We start from the raw sequence: 17849 nt of genomic DNA, 5'->3' as shown, positions 1-17849 counted from the left end.
CCACTGCAGCCTCCATAGACTGGTCCGCACACGGTCATTCTCACCACGCCTGCAGCAGTAACACTTCTGGGACACCCATCCTGGCACCATCTCTCTCGGGTGAAACATGCCCCCAAAGACAAACAGTATGCATGTCGTAACTTGGGTCCTACTAGGATGCGCATTTCTTGTCAAAATCTCCCGGAGCCCAGTGTACTGTGTGTATGGAAATTCAAAGTTAGGGAGACCTTTGTCTCAGGATCCACTGAGACTACCCACTTGGTGGGTACTGCGGAGTGCCCACAGGCCGGATGCACAGCACCTATCATGCTCATCATAACTCTTTCGTCGATTACTAACCCTATGAACACCTTCTTTTATTTCTTTTACCATCAAACCTTAAATCACTGCAAAAATACCTACATATAATATGGGGGGTGCCCTTACCCTTACTGGAAGGTGTACAGTGCACCTTCCAGACAAAGGCTGAATGTTCTCTCCCGTCCATCATAATACCGGTTTCAATACGAATCAAGTTAACTCTGCTATTTCAGATCCTTGAGACCAACGTTGGGTACAGGGAGTCCAAGCCGCAAGGTATACTGGCTGGCATTTCTACCCAGTGGCAACATTGTCCCATCTCAAGGGAATATGTCCTGATACAAAATGCCATGGTCCAAGTCTCCCAGGACATCCTCCATTCAGAGCAAGTCCTACAAAATCAGCTAACATCATCAGAAAAGACCGAGACACCCTCAACCTGGATTCATATAATCCAAAATGTTATACCCTTCCTAAATGACTCTTTTGGGACTAATACCTCCTCTTGTTTCCTCTGCGCTTCTCTTCAGAGGCCTCTACTGGCGGCAGCTCCAATTAATCTCAATACCACTACGACCAAGATAACGGACGCTGCTTGCCAGACTCCCCAACTCTCAGTTCCCCTGTGGGACTCCAGTCACACCTAACCCTGCTTGCAAACTGACGCCCTTGTAGGCTTTCATTCCCGCACTTCTAACATTTCGGTTAAAGGATAGATACCTCCTTAGAAAAACCTGTGTCCTTAGCATCATTACAACTCCCTGGCACAGGCCACTCTCCAAAACTGGCAGGCTCTGCCTGTTCCTCAGGGAAGAATGTTGTTACTATATCAGTGAGTCAGGGATTGTAAAAAAAATGTGGAGGCCTTAATGAAACTATGCAAAGACGTGGAAAGGGAAAGTGGGGGCTCCAACTCTCCGCTGACATGGTTTCAAATTCCTATAGTGTCATGGCTCCTCCCACTATTGGGGCCAATACTAATAATAACCTTGTCTTTTCTTTTTGCTCCTTGCCTCTTAAAATTCATACAGGCTCGCCTACAGGGAGTGGGGCCCTGGAGCCCCAGAATCAGCCCCCAGGGCTGGTCCTCCAGGGCAGCACAAGCCTTACTCTGCCCTCCTCTTGGCTCCTAGCATTGGTGGAGTTGAGGATGATGTTCTGGCTCAGGAAATGGGGGCCTCCTCCAAACATCTGTCTTCTCTTCATCTCTCTCCTTCATCAGCCTGAGTATGTGTGTTTGAGTCACACCAGCCCTACATGGACAGGAAAAGGCCCAAAACAAGTAATTTACTGGTCAGTTATAGTCAACCCCTCTGCAGTTCTACCAGGAGAAACCAGAGACTCTCCCAGCCCCCAGCCAGAGCCCGTGTCACCCACACAGACTTTCTCCCGGCAGTGTCCCTGATGCTGCCCGTCCTGGCCCCATCCTCTCTGGTGCCCCCACCACTCCTTTTGGGCCCCATCCCCTAGTCCCCATTTTCATCCTCTGCTCCATTTCCAGGAGCCTCCCCATCTTCCTAGCCATGCCCTGGGGGCTCTCCTCTGTCCGCCCCTCATTCAAGGATGGTGAACTTTAAAATATATATATTTATTTATTTTCTTACATAGTGGGTCATCTTTCTATAGTTATTGTTACCCTTAGGTGTGGTGCTCCCACCAATAGTCCACCCACATACAACCTCCAGCTCTTCCCCAGTTGGATCATTTCCGCTGCCCCCTGCTGCAAGACATGGCTCAATGGTCAGCTCATGGGCTTTGCCTTTTTCTAGAAAACTTGCTCTTTACCTGGGTGAGGTCCTGGGCTCCTGGGGAAATTGAAGTTTGATTCCCAGGAGGAGGTGCTTTCTCCCTTGGAAGCAGAAACAAATTACAGAGACTCTGGAGTCAAAGGCTACATTCCAAGACTTAAGGAATATTTGGAGGATCTGCCCATAATCTGGGAATCAGCTGTTAAAACCTGGAAACTTGGTTCTATCCTTAGACCATAGGACTCACTAGGAAGAAAATTTGGGGACTTCTGACCTGACACTTTACTTGGGCGCCCCCTTGTGTGCAGATCCCTGTCCTGCTGCTGGGGACCCAGGGAGCCTGGGGAGGGCCTGGCTGAGCAGGAGAAAGGGCAGCTCTGGTCTCCTGTGCTCAGCCCTGTGGCCACACGGGGGCGCTGCCGCGCTGGTCCGGATTCTGGTGGAGCCGCCAGGAAGGGGTGGGAGCTGAGGTGGGCAGAGTTGGGGGTGCTGGAGGGCTGCGTCCTGGGGTGAGATGCTCTGTGAGGAGTCAGAGCAGCAGGGCTCAGAGGAGAGGAGACTCCGGAGCCTGCCCTGGGTGTGAGGTTTCCAATTCCCCCCTCCCCCCAGAATCCACTAATTGTGAAAATGGAGAGAGGTGTTGGAGAGTGGAGTGAATTGAATAATTTGTGTTTGAGAAAAATCTCTTTGCATTGGGGAAACTAGATTGTAGGAGAACAAGAATGCAACAGGAAAACAACCGAGAAACTTGCAGTAGACAAAGAGAGAGGAGTGGGTCAGAGTGGTACGTTGCTTAGGATGTAGCTAATAGGGCTGATTTGGATGGGTGTAGAAAGTGAGGGAAAGACAGAAATTAAATATGCTGCCAAACTTTCTATCCTGAGCAACTTGGTAGATGTAACTGCTATTTGCTTTTTTTTTTAAGTTTTATTTTTGTTTGCTGAATTCAGAGAACAAAGAGTAGAGGTTTGGGTAAATAGAATATTGGTGTAGTTGAAGAGGTTTGATTCCATCTTCCTTCATAAGAAATCACACCAGATTTATTGATTTATAATGTTGTGGGGAAGAATCAAGGTGGAGGCCCTGTTGCAGGGGTGAAAGAATTCACCAGAGACAGATGAGAACAGACCAGGTGAATTTATTGAAATACACTGCTAAAAGAAGCAAAGGGCGAAACAGGAGGGGTGTACTGCTCAGAGCCTGGGTCCCAAGTCTCTATTTATATTCTTGACACCATTGATTGGTTAGGGTGACTAGTCTTGGGTGTGTCCCGACTGATGATCTGAATCAGCATAGAGGGTCATCAGTTCTGGGCATCACCAGCTTAAGGTCCATGTTTCCATGACAGTCCCACCCACTCCCTTTATCATTCAAGTCTCCCAAACTTGCCTGCTGGGTAAGGAATGGGGGCTTGGTTTTCAAATTCTTAATGATACCTTGACAGGCCAGAGTGCAGGGGTGAAAAATTTCACCAGAGGCAGACTGGAGAACAGAAAAGGCACATTTGTTCAAATACACTGCTAAGAGAAGCATCTGGGGAGACAGGAAAGATCTGCAAGTGAAGAAAGATTTGGGGCTCCCTTTTATAATTGGTATAATCCAATTTATATATAAATTTATATACCAATTTATATACCAATTTATAATTGGTATAATCCCTTTTATAATCAGTTTTGCTTTGGGGAGTAAGTTTTGGGCTGGTTAGTGCAGGGGTGTCTGATCCTGGGGGGTTGATCTTTGACCCAGAATGTGTCCTGGCCTTGCCTCCACATTCCTGGTCAAAGGGATCCATCTTATAGTTTGGGACCCAGAGCAGCCTTATTAATTCTCTCTGTGTTCAAGCCTCCCAAACCTTCCTGCTGGGCAAGGGGTAGGAGCTTCATTTTAACCTTATTTAACGCTACCCCACCAGATACCATTTGGTTTCTGTTTTCCTGCCACAGTGGATACTTTCCTATATGCGATTTACATTCCCTCTTCCTGGTCTTCACCTGTCTGCATCTGTTAAATTCGGAAGTCTCTACTGACAGAAACAATTCAAAGCATGCACTTTATGACTTAACTCTCTTATAAGTGTCACATAAATTACCAAAAAGGGAACCCCAAATCCCCAAAGGCTAAACACGGAAGCAATTCTACATTTTCTTAAGAAAGAATTTCTGACAATTAAATTGTAAGTTATGGTGAAATCAAAAGCAGCAAACGGGGCTGAATAGGGTTGCTTTATTTTTTTATTGCTAATTCCCTGTCAAAGCCATATGCTTAATTACCAAATATTAAAACATGTGCCCATCAAATTGTTAGGAGGAAAGGAAGTCCTGAGCTAATACCATACAGGCTTTGTGGACTCCACCCCCACTCCAGAACAAAGCCATCAGGACATTGGGAAAGACAAATCCCATCACCACCAAAGGGAAGATGGCTGGGACCTGAGGGTGGAGTTAAGCAGCCAGGTTTGATATAAAAGCAGACACGTGGGTCTGCGGTACCCCCTTCTTGGCTTCACGGCTCTTGGCTCAAGTCCAAATCTCAGAGTACCATTGGGATTCCAGGTTGGTGGAAACGGTAGGATGCATTTAAGACTTTATCTCCCTATATTCTCCTTGAGTTGTACATTTCTTCATTTCCCCTTTCTTCAGGGTGCACTCATCCCTCTTGTGGACCTGACTCAGTATGCTCCCGACTACACCGAGCGGGATGAGGAGAGAGCTCGTGCATGGGGATTTACTGAGTTTGACCCCAGCTCCACTGGGAGAGTAAACTCCCATGGGATGATACTCCTCCCGGAGGCCCTGGTATATCCGGTGCTAAAACATCTTCATGAAGGATCTCACTATGGGAGAGATGCCTTATTAGAAACAGTGCGCCCACATTTGAAGGACCCATATTTACATAAAATAGCACACCTGGGGCTGTCAACTATGTGCCAGGAATAACCCCAAGACTGACTCCCACCCTAAAGCCGTTTGGGTTCAATATTGGGGCAAGTGCCCTTTTGAGGACTGGCAGGTGGACTTTACACAAATACTTAGAACAACAGGCAATTTCAAATACCTACTGGATTATGTGGACACGTTCTTGGGGTGGGTAGAAGGTTTTCCCACAAAGACGGAGAAAGCTTCCAAGGTGGCAAAATAGTTGCTGAAAGAGATAATCCCTCACTTTGGGTTGCCCAACTCCATCCAGAGTGATAATGGGCCAACATTCATCTCTGACTTTACTCATGCAGTAAGCAATGTGTTACAGATCAACTGGAAATCGCATGCTGCATGGAGACCAGTCTTCTGGAAAAAATGAACCACACCTTAAAGAAAACCTTGGCAAAACTGTGCCAAGAAACACATCTTCGTTGGGACCAGGTACTATCCCTTGCCCTCCTCCGCATAAGAGTGGCACCTAGAATGGACTCCAGTTAAGCCCCTTTGAAATTGTGTTCGGAAGACCCTTCCAGGCCTCAGTTTTGAAAGCCAGTCTGGAAATAGCACAAGATTGCTGGATCATACAATTTGTGAAACACATCCAGTAGGTTCTGGCAGTAATTCACAACTTTGCAACCTCGGGGATCTCTATGCCTCCTGATCAACCATTGCTTCCTTTGAGACATGGAGATCAGGTCTTACTCAAGACTTGGCAGAGTGGGGATGCCCAAAACCAGCTGTCAGAAAAATGCACTGGTCCACATGACGTTTTGCTGAGCACACATACTTCTTTGAAACTTCCAGGCATAAAACCCTGGGTACATCATTCCAGAGTTAAGCAAGCACCAGAAGGAACTGACCCAGAGATAAAGTTCCAATGGTCTTGTGAACCCATTCAGGACTTGAGATGTTTATTTAAGAAAAAGACAAAAACTTGAATGTTACTGACTTCTTTTCCAGTTATTGTGCAGGATGCCAAAGGATTCACTTTTCTGGATTTTTTTTTTAAAGATTTATTTATTTATTTATTTATACAAGCACTGGGTATGGTCAGAAGCACAGGAGGGTGAGAGAATTCACCAGAGACAGAGCGCGGAACAGAACAGGCAGACGGATGAAACACATTGCTGAGGGGAGCAGCGGGCATGAGAGGTCTGTGCGACATGTGGGACCCTTGCCGGTGGCCAGGGATCGAACCAGCGCTGCAGAGGCTTTGGGCAGCCCCACAGCCCTGCACTCAAGCGCTGTGCCACCAGGGGAGGCCCAGATTCACTTTTCTGAAGAAACCATAAGATGACTAACATGCTCAAAACAATCATCTTCCTTTGGAAGTTTAGGAGATGTGAAATAACATCTAAAATCATGCATATGCTGGCAGTGTTTTTTTTTTTTTTTTTTTACACAGAAAGGCTTTCAATCTTGATTTTGGTATTTCCTTTTAACTTTTTTTTTTTTTTTTTTAACTTTGAGGTTTATTTTCTGCTCGTTTTTGTTACTTTGGCCTATGAGTGAAACTGCAGTTGTATAAGATACCCCACGTGTGATAAATGGTAACTAAAGAGCTCTTTGTGTCTATATGTTGTATGTCTGTATGTCCTTTCCTTGTGTCCTTGTCTTGGCCTCTAGTGGTTGACAAATTGGTATGCATAGTGCCTATAGACATTGAAAAAAAAAAGTCTCCAGTTATGAGGAAAAACTAAAGGTTATGGTTTGATTGTCAACCTTGTACTACTGAACTAAGCCGGTGCCTTCATGGAGATTGAACATTGTTGTTTCCGTTATTGTTCTGATGTTTATGGCAAAGCTTCCCAGAAATCTAAATTCAAGTACAAATTTGGTAGCCTGTCATTTGGCTGATGCAAGGAAATTTTGTGGAACCTTAGTAGAGCTCCAGAGACACTCCACATTTTCTCCCTTTCCTCCTGGGAAAGGTATTAGATGAATTTGTCCTATTTGGCTTACCTAGCAGAGAAAACTAGAAGGGAAGCATTGTACTTGGGAAAACGGGAAACACCTTGACCTGATATGTATGTAAATTGTCAATGGTGATTGTCGCCTTGTAATATTGTATACTTCAATTGTTTATTGACAGAAATTGTTTCTGGAGAAAGTAGGGGTAAAAGGCCTCAACAGATTCCTATTGATGGAATTGTTGAGAGTAAAAATTTCCTACAAAGGACTGAATAGACCTGGAGATTCACCTGATTTTTACTAAGTTTTGACATAATACTGTTAAATTTTTTTTGCATTTCATTATGAATCCACAAAAATTTTCTTGTTTTGACTGACTGGAACCTACAGCAATGTTGAATTTTTTCCTTTTTCAGCAGAGCTCACTTGTGTTCACATTTTCTCTCCCCTTCATACCAACACAGCATAAAAATAGTGGTAGTAATTTTTTTTTACTACTTATCTCAGAGACTGTTTTTGCATAACTTCCATAGGGATTTTGTCTGCTTAAACTAAAAAAATTGGACATGAGTTTCATTGTGTGGCTTTGAGTGGAGTTCTTCCAGGAAGTTGAAGCAGAGCTGAACCAAGAAGAGGAGAACCTGTCGCTTTGTTCGTAGGGTTCCAGAGACCTCCAAAGAAGGTGAGGAAACTTGCCTCCATTGGCAGGACTGGACAACCCGGCAAATGAAAAAGTCCTGGTACCCTCAAGAGGAGGAAAGCCCAGGTGGAGTCTGATGAGACCAACTTTGTTCCTGAAGCCTACATGGACCAGGTGATAAGAGTTCACTCTGATCCTAAATGGAGTATTCCAAAAGCCAGATAAAATTGCTGTTTAGTTATTCTGCCATATGATTTTATGCAAAAATAGGTAATATGGTTTACAAGTAGATTTATTTTGCAAACTTTTGCTATGCTGTGGAAACAATTTGGGCTCAAGGTTGAGAGATTTTGTTTTTTACATAAGTTGAACCAATCTTAAGATTTTTTCCTGTGATTTTGACGTATTTGCTGTCTTGTTTTGGCTAATGCCTCCAGATGTTTTGTTTTGTTTTGTTTTATGTTTTTTGTTTTTTGGCTTGGACTGATGAACTGTTTTTTCCAGGAATGGAGGACTTTTGCTTTCCACAATGGACAGTACCTGGAGAGACTGGTTTTCTTTCACACTGGAACCCTGAACAATTTTCATCTGAGACTGTATCCCAGCATCCATGTATTTAATCTTCATCACCATGGAAATGGTAGCACAAAGTGAATGGGGGGAATTGCTAGGGGGAAAGGATGTCCTGAGCTAATTCCATACAGGCTTTGTGGACTCCACCCCCACTCCAGTCAAAGCCATGCAGACACTGGGAACTACAAATCCCTTCTTCACCCAGGGGAGGGTTGCTGGGACCTAAGGGTGGAGTTAAACAGCCAGGTTTGGCATAGAACCAGACATGTGGGCCCCTGGGGGGGGGGGTCCCTTGGCTTCAGGGCTTTTGGCTCACCGCCAGCTCTCAGTGTGCCATTGGGAATTCAGGTTGGCAGAGACGGGTAGGACGCATTTAAGACTTTATCTCCCTCTTTTCTCCCGAGCTGTACATTTCCTCTTCCCTTGTAAATAAACCTTTTATTAACCCTTGTGTGTGCCTGCGGTTGAGGATTAATATGTCCCTTTTAAGCGCGCGGGTGAGGACCCACAGTCAGGCAACCAATATTATCGGGGCTGCCCTGTAACAATTTTACTTTTCAGATTACAGTCCATTGATCTGAGAGAATGGGAGGCATTGCACCCTGAAGGGTCTGTTTCCCCATCTCATCTCCAGCTGGCCTAATTATAATCAGTTACACACAGACAGTCACAGCAAACAGCCGTCAGAACAGCCCATCACAGTTGTGCTCCTGGTATCCATTATGTTCAGCCTCCAGTACTGGTTATCAGGCCCCGGCCTCACCCAGACACTATACCGCCATAGTCAGTTTGCATGAATTCAACAGAAAATAGAAATTATTATGCAAACTTTTTAATCTTGCTTTGTCAGACCTTCATACAGGAACCCTCAGACTGAGAACTCCTAACATTCAGGAGTCAGGGCTCAGGACCACGCCAAGTTCTCACCACCAGAATTGGCCTGCAGTACCTGTATCATTGGGAAAATTCCTCTTGAGGCTCCCAAGACATTTGGGGTTTCTGGATGTGACAAGGGGTTGCCTTCTTTACCCTCATGACAGACCCTTGTACCCGTTAAATAGGTGCCAGTTTACTGTTGTCTTGCAGCCTCTGAGATGAGTCTGGTTTCTGAAAACACAGCATTCCAGACAAAGCCTTGGTAAAATATCCGTATTTCCAATTGTCTATTAAAGAGAAGGGGAAAAAGAACTTTACTGGATTTATGCAAACTTTTTTTTTTTCAGCGATTTATTTATGCATAGAAGAGATGGGGTATAGGCCAGAGGTGGTGGGGAGGCTGGTGAGAGGATTCACCAGAGACAGAGTGGGAAACAGAACAGGGAGATCTACTGAAATACACTGCTGAGGGGAGCAGCGGGCACCATGTGGGCAGCTCCCTGGCAGGGGATCCATCTCGGGCCATCACGGTGTCTCTTCCAGGTGTTTCGTGCCATGTCTCTAAGTTCCTGGTTCAAGTCCAAAGCCAAAAAACAAGGGGCCTTCTCCACACGTCTCTCTCCTGTGTGTCTCTGGGTGCTCTCTGCACTGACAAACCTTTATGTTCTGAGCAAACAGCCCACCAGAACAGCCCATCACAGCTGACACTCCTGGTGTCTGTCCTGTTCAGCCCCAGAACTTGCCATCAGCCTCCTGGGTATCCTGCCCCTGGTACATCAGAGGGCGTCAGTGTCCGGCACTCTTTGGGGCATCAGCAGGGCAGGATCTCAGTTTAAAACAAGAGCTTTAGTTCAAAGAAAACAGATCATGAGTCATGTAGCATGTGTGTGCAGCCTGTGTGTGTGCAGGTTCCTGTCCTAGGTATGGGGCCTGCCTCCCTGGCACCCTCTCAAAAGGACAGAGCTGAGGTAGAGGACAGGGCACTGTCTGTGGTTCTCACCCATGTGCTCAATTGCAAGACCACTCAGGCTCAGGGAACAGCAATGAGGTTTTGTTAACAAACAGGGGAGCAGTGAAATAAAGAGTTTCTAAGGCCTCAGTGGCAGCTGTTCACCCCAGATAGTGTCTGCAGCATCCAATAGTTCCAAATTAAGGCTGCTGTGCAAGCTGGTACAGTCCCGTTAGGGAGGGCCTGGAGGTGGGGGCACAGCCTCAAGCACTGGGCCAGGATCCAACTCACAGTGGCATTGGGAGGTGTTCCCAGGGGGTGCTCCCCTCTAAGGTTGCTGGAGACCAGCTTCAGCTAGAAGTCGTGTCAGGGGTCTCAGGGAGGGGGAGAGGACAGCGTCGGCCAAGTTTTCTCTTGGAGGACTGAGGGGAAGTGGAGCGAGGTAGAAGTGAGGTAGACACAGACACCCTCTCTGGTGCAAGTATCTCCTACTGAGGGTCTCAGCAGGTCTTTATACCTTAAGGTGAGCAGTGAGATTAAGAAAATCAACAGGGACAATTACTCTTCTAGGTATAACTCATTTTCTAACATAATCAATTGTCTAAGATAGTATAATGTTCAGTAACAATCAATCATCCTGTCAAGCCTTCCTAATTTTGGAGTGGACATGAAAGTCCATTGTTATGCTATACTACTAAAATCAACCCATTCTCTAGTACTCAATTAACTTGGTTCATCAAATCTACGTAAGTTCTAACTCTTAACTAGAAATTCCTAACCTCCACACGGCCTGCAAACTATTAACCTCTTGCATGCACCAGGAAATGTATTGTTTTTTCATTGAGCCGAGTGGTTTCTCCTGCTTATGGCTTCAGTTTCGGTTTGATGGAATCAGGGGTACTGGTGTCAGGACCATCTTGTTTGTATGTGGGCTTCCCCATTCCTGGCCCCTGCATCGACCTTTCATACCAGCCTTTTGTTCAAAAGGGGCAATGGTTCTTTCTTTGGCTACTTCCTGCTGGACGGGGCGAAGACCAGGGTGGGGGCTCAGGCCTGGTTATGAGACAGTCTTGCAGGGACGTGAGGATATGGGTGGAGAAGGAGTTGGTTAAAGGTGCTATGGGGCGGGTCTTGGATCCGGTGTTGGATGAAACATAGTAAGCATGGGGTAAAGAAAAAATGAGGAGATTAGGGTAAGAGGTGCTATGAGTGGTAATACCTTTTCCGAGGCTGTGCTGATCTGGAATTGCCAGGCATAGACGGAAGAACGGCAAGTGGCTTGAAGAGATGGGATTAGAAACAGGAAGGAGAGGGGCCTCCCCGGTGGCGCAGCAGTTGATGGTTGAGCGCTGGGTTGTGAAGCTGCCAGCAGCCTCTACAGCACCGTCAATCCCTGGCCTCAAGGCAAGGGTCCCACATGGCGGGCAGACCTCTCCTGCTGCCCACTGCACCCCTCAGCAGTGTACTTCATCAAGTCTGCCTATTCTGCCCTTCGCTTTGTCTCTGGTGAGTTCTCTCACCCTTCTGTGCTTCTGACTGTACCCAGTGCTTGCATAAATAAATCTTTAAAAAAGAAAAAAAAAAGAAACAGAGGAAGGAGAATCAGAGGGCCTCTACTCTATAGGCTGAGTGGGATGTTGGCCAGGGGCACAGTGATGCGAACCCGAGTTGGGCCCATGTGCTCGCATACATACTTCTTGTCCACAGGGACCGGTTTGACCCTGGACAGCTGATGCCAGGACGTGTTGCCCAAGACCTTGACAGCCGTTGGTGTAGTCAGGATGATTGTGTATGGACCCATCCACTTTGGTGGAAGTGGTTTTGGAGAGATGGTTTTCAGAAAACCTGGTCTCCAGGGCACAGCATGTTGACAGGTGCATCAGGTGATAGAGGCACAGGTTGTGGCAGACAACGATGTGCGTGTTCTTGGAGCAGCTGTCTGAGCAAAGAGAAGTATGGAAAATATCCAGCCAACAGTGTAGCTCATGGTTAGTAAGAGGAGGTCTGCCATATATCCGTTCAAAGGGGTTCAGGAACAAGGGTCCTCAGGGAGTAGTGCACTAAAGCCAGTGGGAGCAGCTCCACCCAGGATTTGCGGGCTCAGTGGAGAGTTTGGATAGGTGGTCTCTGGTCAGACCATTTACCCGTTATAACTTACCAGAGGATTGCGGTCGGGAGGGAATGTATAGTTCCCAGGTGATACCCAGGGAGGAGAACTGTGGAGTAATCTTTGAGATAAAGGCAGGTCCATTGTCTGACTGGTGATGGTGTCCACCATAGTAAGAAGAGGGTGTTATCTGAGTTAGGGAGTGGAACACCTGTGAGACCTAGCAGGATGGAGAGTCGAGGATTGGGAGAGGGAGATGAGAGGATCTTTGACAAAGAGAGTAGAAATCTAACAGACAAGAGGGTGATGGAGGGGAGAGAGCCTGGTGAATGAGTAGGTCCTGGAGCCGATGTGGAGAACTAAAATCTACAGGTTGGCCCAGTGTGTGTTTTAAGGCCTGTCTAGCGAGACGAGCAGCTGCTGCAAGTGCGTGCAGGCAGGGCTGCCATCCTCTTACAGTGGGATCCATTTGTTTAGAGAAATAAGCAACTGGTCGCTGGACTGGCCCAGGTTGGCCCAGAACCCCTAGATTAATGCCCTGTTGCTCATCTGTCAATTACAGGAATGGCTTTCCCGGGTCTGGGAGAGCGAAGGCTCATCTCAGAGAGCTTTGTCTGGATAAAGCAGAGAAAACGGGGTGTAGAAATAAAGAAAAGCATCATCATGATCACCAGGCCTACTATGGGAAGGATCCATGGCAGTAAGGGAGAGCTGGTCCACGTTTGGATGTCCTGGCCCCAGCTTCGGCTGATGAAAGGTCAGTCAGAAGGGGCTTTGCTGGTCAGATGAGCAAGCCCATGAATGTGTTGGAGGTGAGGGAGGCACCTGAGTACACACGATTTCTTACCAAAATCTCTCTCTCAGACTTTCAACACTTTCTTTTGCTTTCTTTCTTTCTAATGCCATTTCATTTTACCCATCCAGCTTTACATTATCTTAAGGCCCTTCAGAATATCCCTCTTTCATACATTTCTTTTTTCAAACACACATACCTCACCTCACTTGCATTTACCAGACTTAGCAAAACCTTAGTTTTAGAAGGGAATTTTACACCATCTAAACAATGATGAAAAAACACAAATTTAAGGTAGATAGCCCCTGTAGCTTTTCATTCCTGTCCCCAGTGATTTAATTGGCAGAGAATGGTGTCCAAAGCCTGCATCTGTTGGGCGATATTAACGTTTCCAATTTGGCTAAGGTCACCCTGCAGGGTTTGAATCCAGGGAGGAGGAGGGGTGGGTGGCCTTCTGGAGAGGATTTTTAAAAGGGGAAATTCCAGCTGGGCTGACACTGTGTAAGAATCCCAAGCTGCAAAATCCCTCTTGCACATACTCCATGACGAGCTGAAGCTTCGGCCCGGGGGACACTGGACACCTAGGTGTGCTCGCTGCGGGACTGAGATTGATCATAGCCTAGGGCTTCATGGAGCAGGAAGATGTGCGGATTTTCCAGCTGAGCAGGTCGTGTGGAGTAGGGCTGCTCTGTGAATAACCTCTGCCCACCTTGAAGAGTCCTGTTTGGATTCTAATATACTGGTCCCAGAGTCTTTCTTAAGGGGAGCTAGAGAGCCTCTCTATCTGCTCCTTGCAATCTACACGTTTTACCACCTGGGCTCAAGCCTTTGCAAGGGCTCCTGCATCCTCTGCACAATCCGTGTGCCCAGGGGTGAGCAGCAGGTCTCTCCCACCAAGGGGCAGAACCTAAGATGGGGGAGAGAGGTCCAGGGTTCCCCGCCTCTGGCCCTGGGGCCTCTAGAGGCTCTGCCCACACAGCCTCACACCGTTCTCTTGGTCCTGTACCTGCTCAGCTCTCACAACCCCTCCATACCCCACCCCTCACCCGCTCTTCTCCTCTCCAGGTGCTTCACCAGTTTCGTTGCCCACCTGGCCCTTCACCTGCTCTGCTCCAGGGACATCTGTGCTCCAGGGACATCTGTGCTGCCCAGTCTTCTGTGCTGCAGTCCTGTGAGTCTCATGCTGCTCCTGACCCCTCTGACTGGGCCCAGCCCCTGAGCCTTTCCAGAGCCTCAACCTTCCCTGGTGTACTCCTGTTCACCATGGCCACTGAGTGGTTGTGCTTTGGGGTGGGTGTCTTATGCCGGGTATGGCGCTACTTTTAATCTTTGTTGCTCTCCAATTCCAATGCTGCACAGCAGCAACAAAATTCCAGGATAATTTCCAATATTCTATCTCTGGCCCTGATGATTGCTGAAGGGGCCACTGCACTGGAAGGCCAGCCACGTCTTGGGTGAGGTCTTAGGGTGGTGCTGGAGGACTGGGCAGCTGGACAGATTGTGTTGGCCCTGCTTTCCTGGTCCCTCTCCAGCTAGGGGCCTATCTCAGTGGTGCTGCTGTGCTACCAAGCGTCCTCCAGTTGGAGGACTGACACCACGGTACTGCTGTGCTCTCCAGTGTCCTCCTTCTGGGGTCCGGCCACAGAGGTGCTGGTGTCCCCCCAGGTGTCCTCCAGCTCTGGGCATAGCACGGAGGGTCTGCCCTTTGGGGTGTCCTCTAGCAGGGGGCTTGGACCTGCAGCAGTGGTGTGTTCCTGGGTGTCCTCCAGCTCAGGGACCTGGCCGAGATGACCCTGTTGCCCGGGGTGGCATCCTTTCCCTCTTTTGGACTTCCTGCTTTTGCAGGATACCTGGCCTTCGGGTATTCCCCAAAACCTCAGGCTGTGGGGGGGTAGGGGTTGGGGTGGTGGGGAGGTGGGGGGTTTGGGCATCCTTTCCGCTCTTTTTCACTGGGTGCTTTCACAGGATAATTGGCTTGGGGTAACCCCTGAAACCTCAGGTTGAGGGGGGCAGTCCTTGGAATTGGGGTCACCAGGTTCCCGGAAGGTGACGGGCCTTGGCCGCTCCTCCCCCTCTTCCTCGTGGTCCTCCTCCCCTCCTGCTTCCTGGAGCGGAGTATCAGGTAGGTGGCCATGACCTCCTTGTACTTGTTAGCGTCAATGGCCTCCCAAATTTCCTGCCTCTTGTAGCCCAGGCGCTCCATAGCTTTGGTTATGGCCGGGTCCTGGGGGCTGAGAGACGGCTCGCTGAAGGGCAGGAGTCCCTCGCTCATTTCTGCTACCCAGCCGTGCTGCTGGATGCTCTCCAGGGGGTGGGGCCTCCAGGGGTCCCATTCCAGCATTTTGGCCAGCAGTCCCTGCCCTGGACCATGAGGGTAGGAGGTCAGGTGGACGATCCCGCCCTAGACGCACTCCCTGATCCCCCTGTGGCTGGGCCCCCTGAAGGGCAGTGTGCCAGTCACCATTTGGTAGGGCATGATGCCCAGGCTCCACACATCCACCTTGGGGCCGTTGTACCACTGGCCAAGGTAGACCTCGGGAGCCCTGTGTTCTGGGTGACAGCAGCACATGCTCAGCGCCTGGGGGAAGCCTTGGACACTGAGCCCGAAGGCTGCCAGCTTGACTTTTCCTTCTCGGGTCAGCACATGTTGTGCTGGGGCCTCACATACCGGTGTGCATGCAATGCCTTTGGCATGGCAGTAGCTGAAGGCCGCGAGGATCTGCTGAAAGAAATGGCAGGCCTCGCTCTCCTCCAGGCACCCACACTCGCTCAGGTAAGTCTTGCAGGTCTTCCCCCTGCATGTACTCCATGACAGCTGTAGCTTTGGCCCAGTGTCCACCACCTGGACAAGCTCCACGATGTTCGGATGATAAAGAGCCTTCATGCACCCCATCTCGTGGGCCAGGAGCCAGAGGTTAGATAGCTCGGACTTCCGGATGCCCCTGATGAGCACCTTCGTGCCTGTGAGCACATGCAGCGCAAGCATAACCTTGGCATGGGTGCCCCGCCCCAGCGACACAGTGCCTGGTAGCTTTTTGCTTTATGTCCCTGGGGAGTGAGGCGATTGCACATAGCGCCTATGCACTTGGACTATGCAGACTACACTAAGCAGCCCTGACTGTGCTCACAGCCCTAGCTCTACCTCTGCTGACAACTGACTCTCCTACGATATTAACAAATGTACTAGTATTAATAGTACTCAAAAAGTATTCACTAAACCTCACTAAATACTAACAATGCTAACATAACTCAATCAGCAATACTAACTTCACTAACCTTACTAGCAATACTAACTACACTAAAAATAAATGAAAATACACAACCAAAAAATTACAAATGAGATAAAAATGTAAAAATATGATAACAATAAACCAATTACACACTAACCACTAAATTGAAGAATAAAACAGAACACCAACAAAGACAAATAGAATAAACAACAGAACAAACCACAATTAGAAACTAAAAACTGGAAAAACAAACAAACAAGCAAACAAACAAACAAACAAACAAAAACAGAGAAACAACAAAGGGGAAGAAAGAACAAACAATGAAACAAGAACAGAAGGGAAAATGGGGGAAATCACTCAAAAAATAAAATCAAAAAACTAAAAACTGAAATAAAAGAATAAAGAAAAAAGCCAATAACAAAACAATAAAGGAAAATAAAAAACAAGGAAATAAAAGGAAAAATAAAGAGTAGAAAAAAGTATAAGCAAATACAAAAAAAAAAAAAATCAAGGAAAATAATGGAAAAAACAGAAAGAAAAATAAAGTAACTAAAATAAATAGCCTAAACAAATAACTAAATAAGTAAAGCAATAAATAAACCAAAAGAAAACCAAATACCCCAAAACAGGCTCTTACTCTCTCTGTAGGCGTCCGGGGTGCACAGGTCACTGTCCAAAGCTTCCCGGCTCCTGAGGACACAGATGCAGTCCGGGCGGGCCTGATGTAGGTGGTGCAGGTGCCGTCACAATGGCTCTTTGTGGCATCAGAGCCAGAGGCCACAGCCTTTGGCAGAGGGAACCCCGAGCGGTTTCTCAGCCTTAACGAAAAAGCTGCTGCTTAATGACAACCCTTGGAATGCCTGAGAGGCCCTTTCATTTGTCCTGAGCAATCCCGTCCTGGGTTTTGGCTTTTCAAGGCGTCCCCATCCTGGCCCTGCTTGTGCAGATGCTTTACTGTCGCGCTCACACTGTGAAGAGAACAGTAAACAGGGAGCGCAGGCGGTTGGGTGCGCGCTGGGGAGTTGTCCACAGCCTCAGCCACGCTGGGGAGGGTCCCACATGACCCGCAGACCTGCTGCGCCCGCTGTTCCCCTCAGCAGTAGATTTCAGTCAGTCTGCCTGTTCTGTTCCCGGCTCTGTCTCTGGGGAATCCTCTCACCCTCCCGCGAAGTTGGCCTTTACCACAGTTCTTGTATAAATAAATAAAATAAATCTTTAAAAAAAATTATAAAAAATAGGAGGCACAGTTACTAGTGTTGGAGTGAACTAGTAAGGTTTAAATTCTAAAATTTTCAAGAGGTAATTTCAGATTTCTATCTCAGCATGTCTTTCTTTTGGGGGCTATAATTATGTCATGGAGTCTAGTTTAGTAGAAAAATAACATTAAATAATAACACTATATACACAATAGTTCCTTTGAGAAGGAACAAACTACAAATACAATAGGTCATAACAATACCAATGTGCTTAAAAACTAAACATAAATGTTAGGTAATTCATAATATTTCGTTTTTTAGGTGGCTTTTAACACTTTTGCCAAAATTGATTTAATAGTGATAAATATCAGGAAGTATAAGTATCATTGTTTTAATTCTCTATATATTACATATATCAGTATGTGCACTTACAAATACATTAATAAGTATCTGAGGAAGGAGATTTTGAGAAGAGAGGTTCATCATTTTTTTCCAAGGTTACCTATATACGATATTCACTCAAAAGAAACAATGACTAATAATTGAGAAACTACACTGTACTTTTGTAGAATTGATAGTGTTCTAGTGATCAAGATATAGAGAGAATG

At 47.2% G+C, this 17849-nt stretch overlaps 1 protein-coding gene across 1 annotated transcript in view; it reads right to left on the bottom strand.

The window, feature by feature from the left end:
- Nucleotides 1–17849, bottom strand: part of LOC311188272 (class I histocompatibility antigen, Gogo-OKO alpha chain-like) — a gene marked incomplete at both ends in the record, with an annotated part of 91009 nt that overhangs the window by 46610 nt on the left and 26550 nt on the right. Inside the window, 2 exons of the mRNA XM_084259412.1 lie at nucleotides 15484–15776; nucleotides 17001–17013. Of these exons, the coding sequence (XP_084115538.1) occupies nucleotides 15484–15776; nucleotides 17001–17013 (306 nt within the window). The remainder of the gene's footprint in view (nucleotides 1–15483; nucleotides 15777–17000; nucleotides 17014–17849) is intronic.

This window comes from Talpa europaea (genome assembly GCF_964194135.1).
Source record: "Talpa europaea genome assembly, chromosome: 2".
Taxonomy (NCBI): domain Eukaryota; kingdom Metazoa; phylum Chordata; class Mammalia; order Eulipotyphla; family Talpidae; genus Talpa; species Talpa europaea.
The sequence above is the reverse complement of the archived record's forward strand: the minus strand, read 5'-3'. Positions and strand labels throughout refer to the sequence as shown.